The following is a 19,146-nucleotide window of genomic DNA, read 5'->3' on the forward strand; positions in this document are numbered from 1 at the left end:
CCAGCCTTAAAAATATTTTTATTTTCTGTATTGGAGTGTTTTGCCTATGTGTGGTGCTTGTGTGTTTGTTGCCTACGCAGACCAATAGAAAGCATCAGTCCCCTGGAAACAGGAACTGTAGTTACAGGTGTGTGTTGTACAGCCTTGTAGGTGCTGAGAACTGAACTTGGGTCTTCTGGTGGAGCAGCCAGTGTTCTTAGCTGCTGGGTCAGCTCCTCAGCCCTTTTCCTTTGGCTTTTTGAGACAAGGGTCTCATGTAGCCCAGGTTCTATTTCCCAAGTTCTGGGACTATAGGTGTACATTGTCATGTCTGTTTCAAACTGATACTTCCATTGGAGAAATGAGATTGAGGTAAATATCGACTCATTGAAGTACCAGAATTGGGATGTATGGAGATTTTTCTTAAGAATTTTAATGTATTTATTATTTTGAGACAAGGTTTTGCTATATGGTCTTGTCTGGTCTGGAAATTTTATATATTATGCCCTATTGCTTGTAGCAATAATCCTGGCTCAGATTTTCCAGTAACATTCATCCCTCTTTCCTTAACTGGTGCTAAGCAAGCACTACCACTGAAAGCTACTGGCTTTGTAATATTTTTTAGGTGGAAGATGGCAGTACACACCATTAATCCCAGCACTCTTGAAGTAGATCTCTGAGTTCCAGGCCAGCCAGGGCTACATAGTGAGACCCTGTCTCTAAAATCAAAACGAAACAAAAATTATTTTTATGTTTGTGTGGGGGAAAGTGGTATGCCATGAAGGGCCTATGGCAGTCAGAGTACAGTTTAGGGGTGTAAGTTCCTCTCCACCATGCTGGGGTAGATCAAAATAAAGCTCGGGTTATCTGTATGCTTGACATCAATAGAGCAGCTTTACCTCTGAACTCTCACAATCCTCAAAACTAAATTTGAGGCAGCTTCACTAACGTATTTAGGCCGCCTTTGGGCTCTCTATAGCTCGAGCAGGCAGTGAACTTGTCATCCTCATACGGAACAGGCACCTTGCCACTGGAGCTGCTTTCCCAGCCAGCTCAGACTGCCCTCTGATGTGAACTATTTTCTGCCTTCTTCCTTAATAATAAGATTATATGCCAGGTTTAAGATATTTCTGAATAATTCAGAAAAGGGAAAAATGTAGGTGAAAGTTTCTGTCCTGCCTGATCCTGTAGCCATTCAGTCCCCAAATAAGCACACAGAGGCTTATATTAAATGCAAACTGGGGGCTGGAGAGATGGCTCAGAGGTTAAGAGCACTGCCTGCTCTTCCAAAGGTCCTGAGTTCAATTCCCAGTAACCACATGGTGTCTCACAACCATCTGTAATGAGATCTGGTGCCCTCCTCTGGCCTGCAGGCATACATGCAGACAGAGTACTGAGAATACTGTATACATAATAAATAAATAAATCTTTAAAAAAATTGCAAACTGTTTGTTTGACTTATTGTTCGGGCTTATTACTAACTAGCTCTTACAACTTAACTTTTATCTATGTTTAGCCATGTGGCTTGGTACCTCTTCTCAGTAAGGCATTCTTGCTTCCTCTGCATCTGACAGTTGCATCTGTCTTTTCTCTTCCCAGAATTCTCCTAGTCTGCTTGTCCTGCCTATACTTCCTGCCTGGCCAGTTAGCTTTTTATTAAACCAATAGGAGTGACAAATCTTTACAGTGTACAAGAACATTATCCCAGAACAGAAAAATGTGAGAAAGGAAGACTGAATTTAAGCTGTAGACAGATCACATGTAAGGAGAAAACAGCTAAATGTTTATTGTGCTGGGCAGTGGATCAAAGTATATTAGCTTTTTTTAAAATTTATTTTTGCCAGGCAGTGGTGGTGCATGCCTTTAATCCCAGCACTCGGGAGGCAGAGGCAGGCGATCTCTGTGAGTTCGAGGCCAGCCTGTTCTACATAGAGCTAGTGCCAGGACACAGGCTCCAAAGCTACAGAGAAACCCTGTCTCGAAAAAAAAATTATTTTTATTTAAGTGTGTGTATGCCATGTGTATATAGGTGCCTCTTAACTATGGAGCCATCTCTCTATTCTATATTTAACTTACATAAGGACTATGAGAAAATAGTCTTTTTGTCTAGGCAGGGTTTCTCTGTCAAATCCTGACTGTCCTGGAACTTGATCAGGCTGTCCTCAAACTCAGATATATGCCTCTGAGTGCTGGGACTAAAGTCATGCCATGGCTGAGAAGATAATGTTATTACCATTACAGATAATAGTTGGTGAAAATTAAATTAGCAGCACAAAACTGGATTTACAGTCTACATTTTGATTCACACACTTGACTCTTTTTCCCTCCAGCACCTAAGTTTTTTTCTTGATTCCCTCATTATATACTACCTACTACACATTGAACTTTCAAAATAAGCTCTAGTTGGGTGAAATAAGAAAGGAATGATAAAGTATAGAGTGCTAGAAGGGAAGTGAGGGTGGAAAAGGTAAGATAAAGAACACTAGAGAGAGCCAGGTGGTGGTGGTGCACGCCTTTAATCCCAGCACTCGGGAGGCAGAGGCAGGCAGTCTAGAAGAGTTAGCTCCAGGACAGGCTCTAAAGCTGCAGAGAAACCCTGTCTCGAAAAACCAAAAAAAAAAAAAAAAAAAAAAGAACACTAGAGAGCAGAGCCCAACACTTAAGACATCTCTGTCCATTTCCTATAAAGTGCAGTAAGGTCCAGACCACCGTTCCTGTTACCACCACACAGCTCTCCCAGTTTATTTTGTATTTATCAGCTTCTGGTGTACTACATAATATAACAGTACATTATATGTGTATGTATAGTGTGTGTGTGTGTGTGTGTGTGTGTACACAGTATGGGGTACAGGGTCTTCTACATGGTGCTGGCTGTCCTGAAGCTCACTGTGGCCTCAGAACTCACAAGACTACTTGCCTCTGCCTCCTGAGTGAGATTAGCCACCAAGACCAGCTGTAATTATGTATTTGTTGAGCATCCCCATTTGCCATGATCTTTTGCACCTTCTTGCTTTCTTTTTCCTGAGACAGGGCTTCTCTGTGTAACAGCCTTGGCTGTCGTAGGAACTAACTCTTGTAGAATAGGTTGGCATCGAACTCAGGAAGAACCTCCTGCCTCTGTCTCCCAAGTGCCGGGATTAACAGCGTATGCCACCACCTCCCGTCTTGTCTCATTTCACCAGTTTTCCGTCTTGGAAAGGTGCTGCCCAGAGTGGCCTTACACTTTGTTATAAATGACTTTGATGGGAAAACACTGACAGAATTCTGAGGAGTGTAGAACATAGGCAGACTTCACTGCTACTTCTGTAGGCCAAATCCATGTTCAGCTGTGATAATAGATACCATGTAGATATATAAAGACTCGGTTACCTATCCATGCTAGACTTTTTTTCTTTTGGCTTTTTGGGACAGGGTTTCTGTCGTCTGTAGACCAGGCTGGCCCTGAGATCCACCTGCCTCTGATTGGGTGCTGGTATTAAAGGCCTGTACCACCACCACCTGGCTAGACTAGACCTTTTCCCAGGGAAATTCACATAAAAATTATAGTCTGTTAATGTTCTTTACAGTTAAGAAAGTAGGCATTATAAATGACTCAAATAGTGAAGAGTTGGGATAGAGTAAGAGTCATCAGAAGATCTTTATTTGAATCAGAAGAATCATGTTCAAGTAGATTTAGTTTTCTGTCTTGAAGGCCTGGAATGTAGTTCTGTGGTAGAACACCTGTTTGGCATGTGCAAGGTCTTGTGTTTGATGTTCTGCACAGCAAGGGATTTTAGAGGGTTGTGGGGGAGAAGAATATTTTTTGCCTTGATTAGAATATAAAGCAGCTAAAAGAGTAAATGAAGGTAAACAGTTAAAAGTCTTTAGAGACAGGAAGACGTTGAAGATGTGATACATGGACAAGTTTAAGACCAAGAAATGTCCTGAGACCTTGAGTTAGAAGTAATTTGTACAATACTGCTGGTAATTGGCATAACTCCGGATCACAGTTTGAGATTTCATTTGAAAATCAGAACACTCAAATTCCTTGAAGCTTAGCAACAAACTGGACCTGTTGGTACAGGCTTCTTAATCCCAGCTGCTCAGGAGGCCAAAGCAAATCTTGAGTTCAAGGCATGCTAGAGTTGAGGGCCAGCCTGGGAAATTTAGTGAGAACTCATTGCTAAATGAAAATGTAAAAAAGCTGGAGAAATGTCTCAGTGGTTAAGAGCACTGACTGCTCTTCCAGAGGACCTGTGTTCAATTCCCAGCACCACACTTTCAGCTCGTAACTGTCTGAAAATCCAGTGCCAAGGGATCTGACACCTTCACACCAATGTACATAAAATTTTAAAAAAAATCCTAATTGTCAAAAAAAAAAAAGCTGTGTATAGTTTAGTGGTAAAATGCCTAGCATATGTAAAGCCCTTGTAATTTCTTTGTGATTGGGTCTCACAGTAGAGACCTGGCTAGCCTAGAGCTAACTGTAAACCAGTTTGGTCTCCTAGAGATCCCCTTACCTCTGCCTCTGAGTGCTGGGATTAAAGGCATGTGTGTTATCATCATACCCTGCTAATGCAACATTTTTCCTTGAGACAAGATATTGCTATTTAGTTTGGGTTGGCCTTGAACTTGTAAATTTAATGCATTCAGTCTCTTGAGTACTACCACACCTGAGTCTAGCATTCTTGAAAACAGTAAGGGTGGTAAACAGATTGGTTACTGATGTTTTGGGGAGAAAGTGGTGACGGAGCCTATAAATAAGGTAGCGTGGGCATGGGAGGATGGCTTGGCGTTTAAGAGCACTTCCTGCTTTTATATATGACCTTGGTTTAGTTTTGTAGCACCCACGTTTCAGCATGTAACTGCCTGTAATTCTAGTTCTAGAGGATCTGATTCATGTCCTCGTCTGGTCTCTGAATACCAGGCATATATGTGCTTTACATACACACAGGAGGCAAATGTGGCTGGAGAGGTAGCTGAGCAGTTGAGCACTGGTTACTCTTCCTGAGGTCCTGAGTTCATTTTTGTAAGCAGCCACATAGTGACTCATAGCTGTATGTAACTCCACTTCCAGGGCATCTGGCCTACACTACCAGGCATATTAGTGGTGCATAAACATGTATTCAGGCAAAACACTCATTCACATAAAATGAAATGTTATTGGGGGAAAAGTGCATATAAATAGATTTTTTTTCTTCAAAAATTTTTAATTTAAAAAGAAAAATCCCCAAGACAGGCTGTGGTGGCACACACCTTTAACCTCCCGGCACTTGGGAGGTGGAAGCTGGTGGATCTCAGCTTGAGGCCAGCTTGGTCTACAGAGTGAGTTCCAGGACAACCAGGGAAACACAGAGAAACCTTGTCTTGAAAGCCAGAAACAAGAAAAGAGAGAGAGAAATCTTTAAAGTCTTTCCCTAAGGAAAGAATTTGGGAAGCCATGATAAATATACTATAATTGGGTTTTACCTACAAGAACTGAGCTCCTATACAAGGATTCCAAACTCAGGCTTTGAGGGGAGCCAATATCCACATTTTCTCTATTCTTTTTTGTGGAGAGGTTCTAGGCAGGGTTTCTCTGTGTAGTAGCCGTGGCTGTCCTAGCACACAACTTTGTAGACCAAGGCATTTTCTCCATTCTTAGCCAATATTGTATGTAGCATATTGTTACTTTGTATATTTGTGGGGCAGAAGAGCCAGTTAACAGCTTTCTTCAAATTCTTGGAGGCCCATGACCACCCTGCTAAAAAAAGATTAGGAGCCAGGTAGTGGTGGTGCATGCCTTTAATCCCAGCACTCAGGAGACAGAGACAAGAGGATCTCTGATCCTTCAAGGTTAGCCTGGTCTACAGAGCGAGTTCCAGGACAGGTGCCAAAGCTACAGAGAAAATCCTGTCTAAACACCTCCCCCCCCCCCCCCCCCCCCGAGAGATTAGGAACCTAATATGCTAGGTGTTTGCTTGAAACAGTTTGGTAAATACACAAAGATATTGGGGTTTATGGTTCCAAAAAAAGATGGTGCTAATGGAAAAAGTTGTAAGACTAGAAGTAACATGAATGAGGGAGGTTTCTTCCCATGTTTACATGTGTGTATCAGCCTGGCATTGTACTTGGAATTGCAGACATTTAGTTTTGATGATTGTAGAATTCCAGAAACTGTTAACAGAAGGTTGTAGCACTCAGAGTCTTAAGAGGATGACAGAATTTCATTCTTTGGAGCAAATTTGTTAAATCAGTCTTGACACCTTAATGAAAAAGAAAAATCTTGACTGTTGTCTTGCTCCATATGCAGCTCTTATCAGATGTTAAGAAATTAATATAAACCGGGCGGTGGTGGCGCACACGCCTTTAATCCCAGCACTCGGGAGGCAGAGGCAGGCGGATCTCTGTGAGTTCGAGACCAGCCTGGTCTACAAAAGAGCTAGTTCCAGGAAGGGCTCCAAAGCCACAGAGAAACCCTGTCTCGAAAAACAAAAAACAAAAAAAAAAAAAAATTAATATAATGTACCTAGTAGTCTGTTTTTACTCAAGGCAGTTGTTTATAAAATTTGTTATGGTCCTGAGGTTTGAACCCAATCCTTTGCAGTACAGCATGCTAATAATCTCTGCTTTCTTTTTACCTTTTGGTTCTTTTTTTTTTTTTTTTTTCCGAGACAGGGTTTCCCTGTAGTTTCTAGAGCCTTCTAGAGCCTGTCCTGGAACTAGCTCTTGTAGACCAGGCTGGCCTCAAACTCAGAGATCCGCTGGCCTCTGCCTCCCGAGTGCTGGGATTAAAGGCGTGCACCACCACCGCCCTTTTGGTTCTTTAAGGCAGGGCTGTGTGGCCTTCCCTGGCTATCCTGGAACTTGCTCTGGTTACTAAGCTGGCCTCAAACTCAGAGATCTATCATAAGTGTGTACTAGCACTGCCTGGCTCTTTTTACTTTTTAACTTGAGACCAGATCTCACTAAATTTTCTGGGCTTGACCTTGAAATCTTACTTGCTCCAGCCTTCTGTTAGCTGAGATTGCAGGCCTGAACCACTCAGTCCAATCCATTTTCCCCCAGGCTTATCTAATACTAACCTTTTTGTGTGTGTGGTGGTTTTGTTTGTTTGTTTGGTTTTTGTTTTGTCCTCTTCATTTTTGGGAGGTATAGTTTGAGGCAGGGTCTTATAACCCAGGCTGGCCTTCTGCTTCTTCCCAAGGGCCTGGGTTATAGGCATGGGTTAACATAGCATACACTCAACTTATTCTGTTTTAAAGTAAGACCACACTTTATAGACGCTGCAGTGCCAGGATTCAATTCAGTTTTGTCTATCCCTCAATATATGTTTTAGCTAGTTACGCATGATAGTACACATCTAGAATCCTTGTCCTCTGGAGGTTGAGGTAGCTAGGAGTGTTTGCCTAGATGAAAGCTCCTTTAGACAGGCAAACGGCCCTCTTCCTCGGTCTGAGATGCATTGAAGAATCCTTATTTTTGGAAGCTTACAGAGGGACAAAAGGGAGAAAAATTTGTGAAAGTTTTTTGAAAAAGCCATATGTTTAATTCAATCTACTATGGCAAAAGCAGTGACTTGGTACAAGTGTGCTGTTTACTAGTTTGATAGCAAATTTGGTGGCAAATTTCCTAACACTTCTGAATTCAGGTTTCTTGTCCATTAAATGAGGATAATGTTGCTTATAATGAGTAATCCAAAACTCCTGACACATCAAAGACACTGGATAAGATAAAATAAATTAGCCAGGCTATGGTGGCTCATGCCCTTAATCCCAGCACTTGGGAGGCAGAGGCAGGCAAGTTTTTGTGAGTTCGAGGCCAGCCTATTCTACAAACTGAGTTTCAGGACAGCTAGGGCAACACAGTGAATCCCTGTCTGGAAAAACTTTTTTTTGATGCAGGGTTTCTCTGTAGTTTTGGAGCTTGTCCTGGAACTAGCTCTTATAGACCAGGCTGGCCTTGAACTCACGGAAATCCGACTGCCTCTGCCTCCCTAGTGCTGGGATTAAAGGCATGCATTACCACTGCCCGGGTGGAAAAACTTAAAAAAAAAAAAAAAAAAGATAAATTATAATTGCCAAGCCAATGGACGTATGGGTCACATCTCTGTGTTGTTTATCCTTTAGCTTTTCTTTCTTTGGCTCTTGGGACATCCAAGGTCTCCAGTGGCCCAGGCAAATATCATTTGAGAGAATCTGTTTTAGAAGTGTTGTCTAGAAAGTGCTTTTGCCTGAGGTTAAGACATCTTTTTAGTTGTTCTCTCTCTCTCTCTCTCTCTCTCTTTCTCTCTCTCTCACACACACACTTAAAAGACAAGTTCTTTTTTAATTATTTTATTTATTTATTTATTATGTATATGATATTCTGTCTGTCTGTATACCTGTAGGCCAGAAGAGGGCACCAGACCCCATTACAGATGGTTGTGAGCCTCCAGCCCCAAAAGACAAGTTCTTGATGTATACCTTACGCTGGCTTTGAACTCACAGTTCTCTTGAGTGCTGGGATCATAGACATGTTCTACCACATTTGGTTTTGGGTAAGCCATGAGAAGCTTCCTTTTCAAATTCTTTTCTTTTGAGGAAGCAAAAAATAGGGTCTCACTGTATGCATAGCTTGCCTGGAACCTGCTATATAGACCGCCTGCCTCTGCCTTCAAAGTGCTGGGATTAAGGGTTTATGCCACCACACCAGGCATAAATTGTAATTTGTAAAATTTTTATAATTTAATTGCTTAAAGTGTCCTTTGTCTTTCACTAAGAACACAGGAGGGAACTGGGAGGTGGTGGCGCATGCTTTTAATCTCAACACTCGTGAGGCAGAAGCAGCAGATCTCTGTGAACTCAAGACCAGCCTGGTCCACAAGAACTATTTCCAGGACAGGCTCAAAAGCAGAGAAACCCTGTCTCGAAAAAACAAGAACACGAGGGATATGAGGGATTTTTTTGTTTGTTTGTTTTGTTTTTTGAGATGGTTTCTTTGTGAAGCCTTGGCTGTCCTAGTACTAACTCTGTAGACCATATTGGCCTTGAACTCACAGAGATCATGTGTCTCTGCCTCCACCAGTGCTGGGATTAAAGACATGTGCTACCACTCACTGCCCGGCTGTGGGATGTGAGATTTGAAGTTAGAAAATGCCTAGTATTTTTGTTTTGTTTTTGAAGATTTGTTTATTTTTATTTTATGTGTATGAGTGGTTTGCCTGCATGCATGTCTGTGCACCATGTATTTGCCTGGTGCTCATGGAGACCAAAAGGGAGTATTTGGGTCCTCTGGAACCAGATGATTGTGAGCTGTCATGTGGGTATTAGGAACTGAACCAGTGTCATATATGAGCACTCTTAACTTGTGAGCTGTATCTTTAACTCCACACCTAGGTTTGAGTTTGTTTGCTGATACTTGAGCAGCTTTGTGACCTAGAAGTAATTAACGTACAGTTTTCAATAATTCAGTTACAAAATGGGGCTATATACCAGCAACTCTCTTGTTTTTGAGGGAAAATGAAGTGATATTTATTATGGTATTGAATAAATGTTCAGTTCTTCTACTTGTAAATATGGTTGCTGACCCTAGTTGAAGGCTCAGCTTACTACTTTCGCTTTGTAGGCTACTCTGACTCCTTTGCATGTATGTGTGGAACCAGGTCAAAGTCTGGTGTCTTCCTCAGTACTTCTTTATCTTGTTACTTATTTTACTTGCTAGCTTATTTCTTTTGTTTTTTGTTTTTTTTTTTTTTTCCTAGACGGTTTCTCTGTAGCTTTGGAGCCTGTCCTGGAACTACTAGCTCTTGTAGACCAGGCTAGTCTTGAACTCACAGAGATCCGCCTGCCTCTGCCTCCTGAGTGCTGGGATTAAAGGCGTGTGCCACCACCGCCCAGCTGCTACCTTATTTCTTAAAATAGTTTCTCACTGAATCTGGACCCCACTGATTTAGACTCCTAGCCAGCTAGCCAGCAAGCCCACATCTTCAGAGCTGGGATTACAGACACATGCCACCTTAATCAGTTCTGTGCGCGTGTGTGTATGTATGTGATTGAATTCATATCATCATCTTTGTGCAGCAAGCACAGATGACTAAGACATCTCCCCAGCGCTACTTCAACCTCAAGTTTCATTTTATTTATTTTTATCATTATTCTGAATTCTCTGAAATGCTTTATATTCTTTTTTAAATTATGGACAAATAGGAAAAGGATTCTAAGATCCAGTAACTAGTTCAAAATACTAGTTTTTGTTGTAGAGAGATCCTAAATTTATAGAGTATGTTACATTGCATGTAAACAAACTTTCATCAGTCAGTTTTGCAGTTCAGCTTTTGAGTCTTGTACTGGTTAAGTAAGGTTTCTGCAAAGTGGCATAAGCTGCAACTGAAGGGCCTAACTACATCTCAGTAGTTAAGAAATGTAGAGGAGCCTTGTACTTAGGGGAGATGTAAGCAAGAGAATCAAGAGTTCCCATCTTGATGAAACTGCAAATTCAAAGTACCTTCGTTCTGCTTATGTCTGTGATCTTGGTGGTTATGATGGTTTTAGGGGAGTATGTTTATCTCTATAAACTTCTTGTCATATATCCTGTGTATAACATTTTTGCTTCAGTCATACTTCACTTGAGAATTTTTCTTTTAAATTTATGTATATGAGTGCTTTTCTTGCACGTGCGTATTTAGCCAAGGAGGCCAGAAGAAGGCATTGGATCACCTCAAACCGAAGTTACTGATGGTTGTCATCTGTCATATGGGATCTAGGGAAGGAACCTGTTGTGTCCTATCTATAAAGAGCAACAAGTGCTCTTAACTTCAGAGCCATAACTCCAGCCCTCCCTGTTGTTCTTAAATTACTTTTTTGTATTTTTTTCTTTTGGTTATTAAGTTTGGCCTAGAAACTGTATTATCCACATACTAAGAAATAAACTTTGATCTTGAGTACATGTCTATTAGTTGATTGGATTTTTCTTTTTTTTTTTCCCTTTCTTTCTTTCTTTCTTTCTTTCTTTCTTTCTTTCTTTCTTTCTTTCGTTCTTTCTTTCTTTCTTTTTTGGGGGGGGGGTTTTGTTTTTATCTTTCAAGACAAGGTTTCTCTGTGTAACAGCCCTACCTGTCCTGGAACTAGCTCTTGTAGACTAGACTGGCCTCGAACTAACAAGAGATCTACCTGCCTCTGCCTCCCAAGTGCTGGAATTAAAGGTGTGTACCACCACTATCCAGCTTCTTTTGTTGTTTTATTTTAGGAAAGACCTCATTTATCCTAGGCTGTCCTCAAACTGGTGATCTTCCTGTTTGGCTCCTGAGTGTTGGGACCATGGGCAGGCACATCACACCTCATTGTTACTCTGTCCTTGTAGGTTGATTTTTGCCTTTATTTTACAAATGAGCAAACAAATATGCAGAATAGTTAAATAACTTATCTAAATTGACAAATAATGTGTGACAGAGCAAGTGCAGGGTCTTTCAAACTCTTAAGGCCTAGAAAACAAAAATATTATTGCTATAGTGGAATGGTAATGAACCGTATGTTATTATATTTAAATAGTAATTTTTGTTTTCTTTATTGGGATACTTCTCAGCTGGTCAAGTAACAGTGGGACTGGAGAAAGAACAAAGAAATCTCTAATTTATTGTGATTACTTAGAAACAGCCATCATGCCCCACCTTTATAAAAAATTACTATTATTTTTAGAGTTTTTTATTTGTGTAAGTGCTCATGCAGTCCAAAAGTCTTCTTTGGTTCCTTGAAGCATTGAAGGCAGTTGAGAATCACTCTGCTGTGGGTGCTGAACTCAAGATTTCTGGAAGATCAGTGTGGGTCCCTAATAGCTGAGACATCTGTAGTCACCTCTGTGTTTTTTTGTTGCTGGAGATTTTGATTTGTTTTAACTTTTATATCTCTTTTCTCCATCTCACTCTGTTAATTTAGATAAATGCATATACTCTTTTTGTTTTTGTTTTGGGTGTTTTTTGAGACAGGGTTTCTCTGTGTAGCTTTGAAACCTGTCCTGGAACTCACTCTACTGGAGACCAGTCTGAACTCAAACTCAGATATCTACTTGCCTCTGCCTCCGAAGTGCTGGGATTAAAGGTGTGCGTCACCATGGCTGGCCAGTGCGTGTACTCTTATATAAAGAAACATGTAAATGGATGACATAGGCTCTTCGGGTGATGGTGGGAAAGAGGATTCGGGTTTCATAGTCAACCTTTTGCAGCTTTGGATGCCTCCTCCAGTCTATCTAAAATTAGCACTTCTGAACTGAACTGTTGGTTTTTTTTTTTTTTTTTTTTTTTGACACAGTACTCCATAATACTGCTTTAAACAGTCTTGCCAGGTGCTTTTATTTACAAGTACAGAAATTAAACTCTGTTTTCCTTATTCAGAAATTGAGAAGATTCAGAAGGGAGAGTCAAAAAAAGACGATGAGGAGAATTACTTGGATTTGTTTTCTCATAAGAACATGAAACTGAAAGAACGGGTACTGATACCTGTCAAGCAGTATCCAAAGGTAAGTATAAAAGCAGCTCTCCTCTATGAGTTAACATTGTAGGCTGGCGTGATGTTGGCTGTGATGAAGACATGGCATGGTCATATATCCAGCCACCTGTAAAGCTTCCTTGTACTTGAAGTATCTGTTTCTGGTAACCTATAGCTTAAATACAGTCAAGAAGGAAACACAATTACTTTAGTAATCAAAAGTAGTTTCCTTTTCATATGTTTATTCAGGTTCTAGACCCAAAGTAAAATTCTGGATACTTAAAGCATTGCCCTTTGTCACAAGATCGGCTGTAGTTGTTTTTGTTTTTCTTTAGGGGCTAGCCACCCAGTTCCCAAATAAATGCATGGAGACGTATTCTGCTTATGAATGTCTGGCCTTAGCTTAGCTTTTCTAGCCAGCTTTTCTTCTTTCTTTTTTTTTTTAAAGATTTATTTATTGTATACAACATTCTGCCTCCATGTATGCCTGCAGGCCAGAAGAGGGCACCAGATCTCATTACAGATGGTTGTGAGCCACCATGTGGTTGCTGGGAATTGAACTCAGGACCTCTGGAAGAGCAGCCACTGCTCTTAACCTCTGAGCCATCTCTCCAGCCCCCTCTAGCCAGCTTTCTAACTTAAATTATCCTATTTCTCTCTTACCTGAACTTTTGCCTCTGAACTTTTTACCTTTCTTTATTCTTTTCTTTTTATTTATTATGTATACACACACCATATCTCATTACAGATGGTTGTAAGCCACCCTGTGATTGCTGGGGATTGAACTCAGGACTTCTGTAAGAGCAGCTGGTGCTCTTAACCTCTGAACCATCTCTCCAGCCCCTACCTTTCTTTATTCTGTATATCTTTCTTTATCTTATTTTATGTATATGTTTAGGTCCTCCATATATATTATATGTGTACCACGTGCATGCCTTGTGCTTAAGGAAGCCAGAAGAGGGTAGCAGATTCCCCTGGAACTGGGGCTACAAGTGACTGTGAATCATCTTCTGCAAGAGCAATAAGTAATGTTAATCATGAGCCACTTCTCTGCCCCCTTAGACCCCATTTTCTCCCCACTCCCAGACAGGGTTTCTCTGTGAAACAGTCCTGGCTATCCTATATCTCACTCTGTAGACCAGTTTTCTCAAACTCAGAGATTTGCCTGCTTCTTCCTTGCAAGTGCTGGGATTAAAGGCGTGTGCAACCACTGCCCAGCCTTCCTCTGCATTTTTTAAGTAAATAGTTAATATTCAGCTTACCATACATGCTACCAAGGAGCACAACATTTTTCGTTCTGTCTTAGAAGCAAGATACCTGCTTGCTTATGTACATTGTCTTGAGTCTGATCACTAATAAAAATTTCTGTATGTTACTGGGCAGTGGTGGTGGTCACCTATAGTCCCAACACTTGGGAGATGGAGGCAGGCAGATCCCTGAGTATGAGGCCAGCCCAGTCGACAAAATGAGTTGCAGGATAGCCAGGAAGGCTACACACAGAAACTCTCAAAAACAAACAAACAAATTTATGCCTGTTAAAATGTTTATGTTACAATATCATGACTTGAAGTAAGTTGTAGAAAGAGTACCAGACTTTATAAGGAAGTCCAAATTCAGGTCTAGTACCTGCACTTAACTTAAAGTTATATAACTTAAAGCTAATCACTAATGATACAGTTGCAATGTATCTTGAGTATAATGAGGATTTTATATATTCTTACATATAAAAAATTCTTTATAGGCTTGTTGAAGATCAAATAGCATGTTGTATGTTTAAATGTTTATAGAGAGGTATATATATTTAGAATTTTTTTTAATTTTCTGTCAGTTCAATTTTGTGGGGAAGATTCTTGGACCACAAGGAAATACAATCAAAAGACTTCAAGAAGAGACTGGTGCAAAGATCTCTGTCTTGGGAAAGGGTTCAATGAGAGACAAAGCTAAGGTAAGTTCATAGTAGTGAGGCAAAATAAAACCAAGGCTAGTTGCACAGTATCTGATATGGATGCTTTGTGCAAGCAAACATTTTGGAGTTTGTTTATGATTTGACACCATGTCTCACTATGTAGCTTTGGTTGGCCTGCAACTTGCTATGTGTATAGACTAGGTTGGTCTCAAAGATCTGCCTCTTTCTGCCTCCCGTGTGCTGGGATTAAAGACAGTCACCATTATCTTTAATCATGTGCCCTCCAGCAACAAAATAAGGCTGTTTTAAGTTTTTGTTGCATATAAGCACTCATTTGGTAATGTTGGGAAGAGCCTAGATATGCCCTCATTTTTTTTAAAGCTGTGCTTATTTTATGTATATGGATATTTTGTCTGTATGTACATCAGCATATCAGAAGAAGGCATCAGATCCCTTAAAAACTAGAGTTATAGACAAATATGAGCCACTCTGTGGTGCTGAGAATTGAATTCAGGACCTCTGGAAGAACAGCCTTTACCTCTAAGCTATCACATACACACCCTCCCTCCCAGGCTGCATCATGATACAATTAAGTAGCATTGTTAGCTTTGATAAGCTTATCTCTAAAAACTTAAAATGATAACTGGGTATACTAAACTTGAAGATTGAACACACAAAAAAATGTGACCAGTGCACCCTATTTTCCAGGGACAGGAACTAATGAGACCACTGGTGTTAAGTGCTGGCAAGTTTGTGGTTAGATCATTTGATTTCTAGAAAACAGGAATGTTCCAAAAAGAAAATGTTCCATTTCATAGCTCCTTACACAGTGAACTTTTAGCTGAGAAGAAACTTACTACCACACTTAATTCCCTTCTAGGGTCAGTTTGGTTCATTCATTCATTCATTATGTATATAACATTCTGTCTCCAGGTATGCCCCCAGGCCAGAAGAGGGGCTCCACGCCTCATTACAGATGGTTGTGAGACACCTTGTGGTTGCTGGGAATTGAACTCAGGTCCTCTGCAAGGACAGTCAGTGCTCTTAACCACTGAGCCATCTCTCCAACCCTTAGGGTCAGCTTTTTAGACAAGATTTACCTGCTAAAATCTAGAAATTCATTTATTGAGGACCTAACTTTTGTGTGTGTGTTTTATTTATTTTTATTTTATGTGCATGGGTGTTTTGCCTGCATATATTTCTGTGTGAGGGTGTCAGATCTTGGAATTATAAACAGTTGTGAGCTGCTGTATGGATGCTGGGAATTAACCACTGAGCCATCTCTGCAGCCCAAGGGCCTAACTTTTGTGTAGTGTTTTTCCTTCTGTCTCTCTAGGATACATAGTACACTATGTTATTTTAGTTGATGAGATTTGTAAGAGTTTCTGCTGTCCTGACTTTGTTCCTCCCTTAAACTCCTAGGCAATTAAAAACACATAAGAAGGGTTGATGGTGATAAAGAGCTCTAATGAATTTAAAAACTAATGCTTGGCCATAAACATATACACTAAATACCAACCAAACAACTATTATCTGAGTGGATTCTAAAATTAAGCTTTAATAGGTTTTTCCTTCAAATTCACTACATTGAATGCTCCAGTGTTTAAAGGAACAGTTAACCAAGTATAATTTTGTTTGTTTGTTTGTGGTTGGTTTTCAAGACAGGATTTCTCTGTAGCTTTGGAACCTGTCCTGGAACTCTGTAGATCATACTGGCATCGAACTCACAGAGATCTGTCTGCCTCTGCCTCCTGAGTACTGGGATTAAAGGTATGTGCTGCCACCACCTAGCTAACCAAGTATAGTTTTAGCTGGTACTGTAAGTTTCAGTTTCCAGGACTTGATTTACCTTCCTTCTTAGGATTTCAGGTTTGTTTTTTGTTTTTTTTTTGTTTTTTTTACATATTATTTCTGACTGTCCCTTTGATCTAGTATTAAAGGTGTTGTTTTCTTTTAGTCTGTATATGATTTGATATTACTTTGTATTTTTCCATAGGAGGAAGAGCTTCGCAAGGGTGGAGACCCCAAATATGCCCATTTAAATATGGATCTGCATGTCTTCATTGAAGTCTTTGGACCCCCGTGTGAGGCTTATGCTCTTATGGCCCATGCCATGGAGGAAGTCAAGAAATTTCTAGTACCAGTAAGGAAATGCATATTCTCTATTGTCTGCACAAGGAAGAAACAGGATCATACTGTTGAGAAAGCTAGGCTTCCTGACTAGGGGTCTGTACTTTGGTTCATTTTTCTGAGGTTTTCCCACTACTTACACCTCATTCTCAAGGCACTGTTTTCCAAAGCCTACTTGTTTCATTAATATGTACTGTTATCTATTGTCAATATTTTGGGTCCTTGAGGTGTTTACAATCTGTTTAACAAAGATTTAATACGATCTTTATTCAGTTTAGTATTTTGGTACTACTGTGGAACCAGGAGACATGATATTAGGAAAATGACTTAAGGTAAATCTGCAAATTTGTGTGCTAGAATTTTGAATCTAGAGTTGACAACAGGAAGTTTATAGCACCCATTGTTCTAATGTGGCTCACTGAAGGGTTCTTTTGGTGGAGGGTTCCCCCCCCCCCCCCCGAGTCCAGTTTAGAAGATACCATGTTACATTCATGACTGTTGATGATATGGAAATTTTCTTTCTTAATTGTTTATTTGAGACAGGGTCTCGCTATGTATTCCTGCCTGACCTGAAACTCACTGTGTAGACCAGGCTGGTCTCTAACTTGCAGAAATCTACCTGCCTCTGCCTCCCAATTAGTGGGATTAAAGATGTGACCCACCATACTTAGAAAATTGTTTATAATAGTGTCACTTGATTATAGTACAAGCTAATAGTGTCTAAAAGTGTCACCTGATCGTAATACAGGTTAAGTATCAGTTATCTGAACTCTTCTAGAATGTTTGGGAATTCCCTGCCCTCCTGATTTTAGAGTTTTTCCAACTGTAGAAGAAAGTATCTTGAGAATAGGACTCTAGTCTAAACAAAACACTGTTTTTTTTTTTTATTTGTTTTGATGAGAACCTTTATTATTGCCCAGCCTGGCCTTGAATTTGCTTTGTAGCCAAGGGTACCCTTGAATTCATTGATCTTCGTGCGTCTGATTTGCTATTAAAGGTGTGCATTGCCACACCTGATTTGATGTGTTAGGGATCTAACCCAGGGCTTGTTCATGTATGTTGTAGGTAAGCACTACCAACTGAGCTAATTCTCCGACCCCCACAAACTCATTTATATTTACTAAATACTTTATAGTAGACTGAAATTTATCTTAATTAACAAATGTGACAGTTGAAGATACCTGAGCATTGAGTCTGTCCAGTCTTAAGTAGCAAAAAATGTATAAGACTGAGGAAAGTAGAGAGTTGTAGGAGACATTGCTCTACTAACTATGTCACTTTCGTTTTATTTGTTTGTTTTGGTTTCCAACACAGGGTTTCTCTGTAGCCCTGACTGTCCTGGAGCTCACTCTGTAGACCAAGCTAGTCTCAGACTCACAGATAACGCTAGTCTCTACCTCCCAAATACTGGGATTAAAGGCATGTGCCACTATGCCTGGCTTTTCTTGAATAACTTTTAATTTTACTTTCTTTTTCCTTTTCTTTGTGGGTGTGTGTGGGAGAGTTGTTGAGACAGATTTTTTTTCTGTGTAACTGTCCTGGAACTCACTTTGTAGACCAGGCTGGCCTTGAATTCATTGCAATCAGATTGTTTCTGCCTCCCAAGTGCTGGGATTAAAGGCGTGTGCCACCACCACCCAGCTAATTTCACTTTTCTAAGTCATGGGCTGCTTGTTTACCCCAAATGTTAAGTAGTAGTAGATTAGTAATAAATTGCACTTGGGTCTAAAGATACAAAAATGGCTCTTGAGGCTGGGGAGATAAAATCAGTTCATAAAGCACTTGTGATCAAGCTTATGAATCTAGGTTGGATCCCTAAGCACCAGCATGAGAGCTTGTCATGATAGAGCATACATCACATTGCTGGGGAGACAGGAAGATCTGTGGAGCTTTGTCTAGCCCAGTGAGTGAATGAGCTCCAGATTCAGTGACAGACCTTGTCTGAATAAGGTGGAGAAGCAATTGAGAAAATGAACCTCTGATTCCACATTCATGTACATGCAATGGCTCTTGAAAATCTCAATCTTAAGTGGAAAACATTTTAGGGGAAAAGGTTGGTTAGGCAACATCAGAAAAAGAAGGTCTTCCCCTTCCTCCCTTTTGTGCCAGCATTAGGAATTTTACTCAGGGCTTTGTGTGTACTCTAGGCTACCTTCTACCACCTAGTTGTACCCCTCTCCTTTGTGTCTTGTAAGAGAGTTCCAAATTATACTGTGAGGTGATGTTGGCAGGATCATCTTGACAGTTAAATAAAATTCAAAACTTATTGTATAGCACACAGTACCTAGAGCCTCATTAATGGTAGTGGCTTCTGTTATTCTAGGAAAAGTAACTGTTTACAAAGAATGTATGTGTGAGAATATTCCAAGCTATAGGTTGTTTTTTTGACTTAAGAGAAAGTTTTTGTATATAGAGAGAAAAGAAGTGATCGAGGGAACTACTTTCTGAAGAGCCTTGTCTGTCAGTAAGGGTCTGTTGTCAACATCTTCCTCAAAGAAGTAACAGTATAATTTGACTTTAAAGAACTAATTACTTGACTTGAGACATTACCTAGACTTTTACTACTGTTCTTTTTCGGGTGGTATTTTGAGACAGAGACTCTATATAACTCATGCTGTCCCAGAACTCAAAACTATATGGTTCAGGGTGGCCTTAATCTCACAGAGATTCACAGTCTCTGCCTCTGAGAGTGCTGGGAGTCAAAGGTATGTG

The 19,146-nt window shown here is 40.3% G+C and overlaps 1 protein-coding gene across 2 annotated transcripts in view; it reads left to right on the forward strand.

Moving 5' to 3' along the window:
• Positions 1 to 19,146, forward strand: part of Khdrbs1 (KH RNA binding domain containing, signal transduction associated 1) — a 40,574-nt gene that overhangs the window by 3,943 nt on the left and 17,485 nt on the right. For both annotated transcript variants that reach the window (XR_005285838.1, XM_038333867.2), the window contains exons 2-4: positions 12,305 to 12,429; positions 14,227 to 14,343; positions 16,301 to 16,447. Coding sequence is in view for 1 of the 2 variants with exons in the window: in XM_038333867.2 (XP_038189795.1) it covers positions 12,305 to 12,429; positions 14,227 to 14,343; positions 16,301 to 16,447 (389 nt within the window). In the remaining variant the exon portion in view is untranslated. The remainder of the gene's footprint in view (positions 1 to 12,304; positions 12,430 to 14,226; positions 14,344 to 16,300; positions 16,448 to 19,146) is intronic.

Source organism: Arvicola amphibius, chromosome 6 (genome assembly GCF_903992535.2).
Source record: "Arvicola amphibius chromosome 6, mArvAmp1.2, whole genome shotgun sequence".
NCBI classification, from domain to species: domain Eukaryota; kingdom Metazoa; phylum Chordata; class Mammalia; order Rodentia; family Cricetidae; genus Arvicola; species Arvicola amphibius.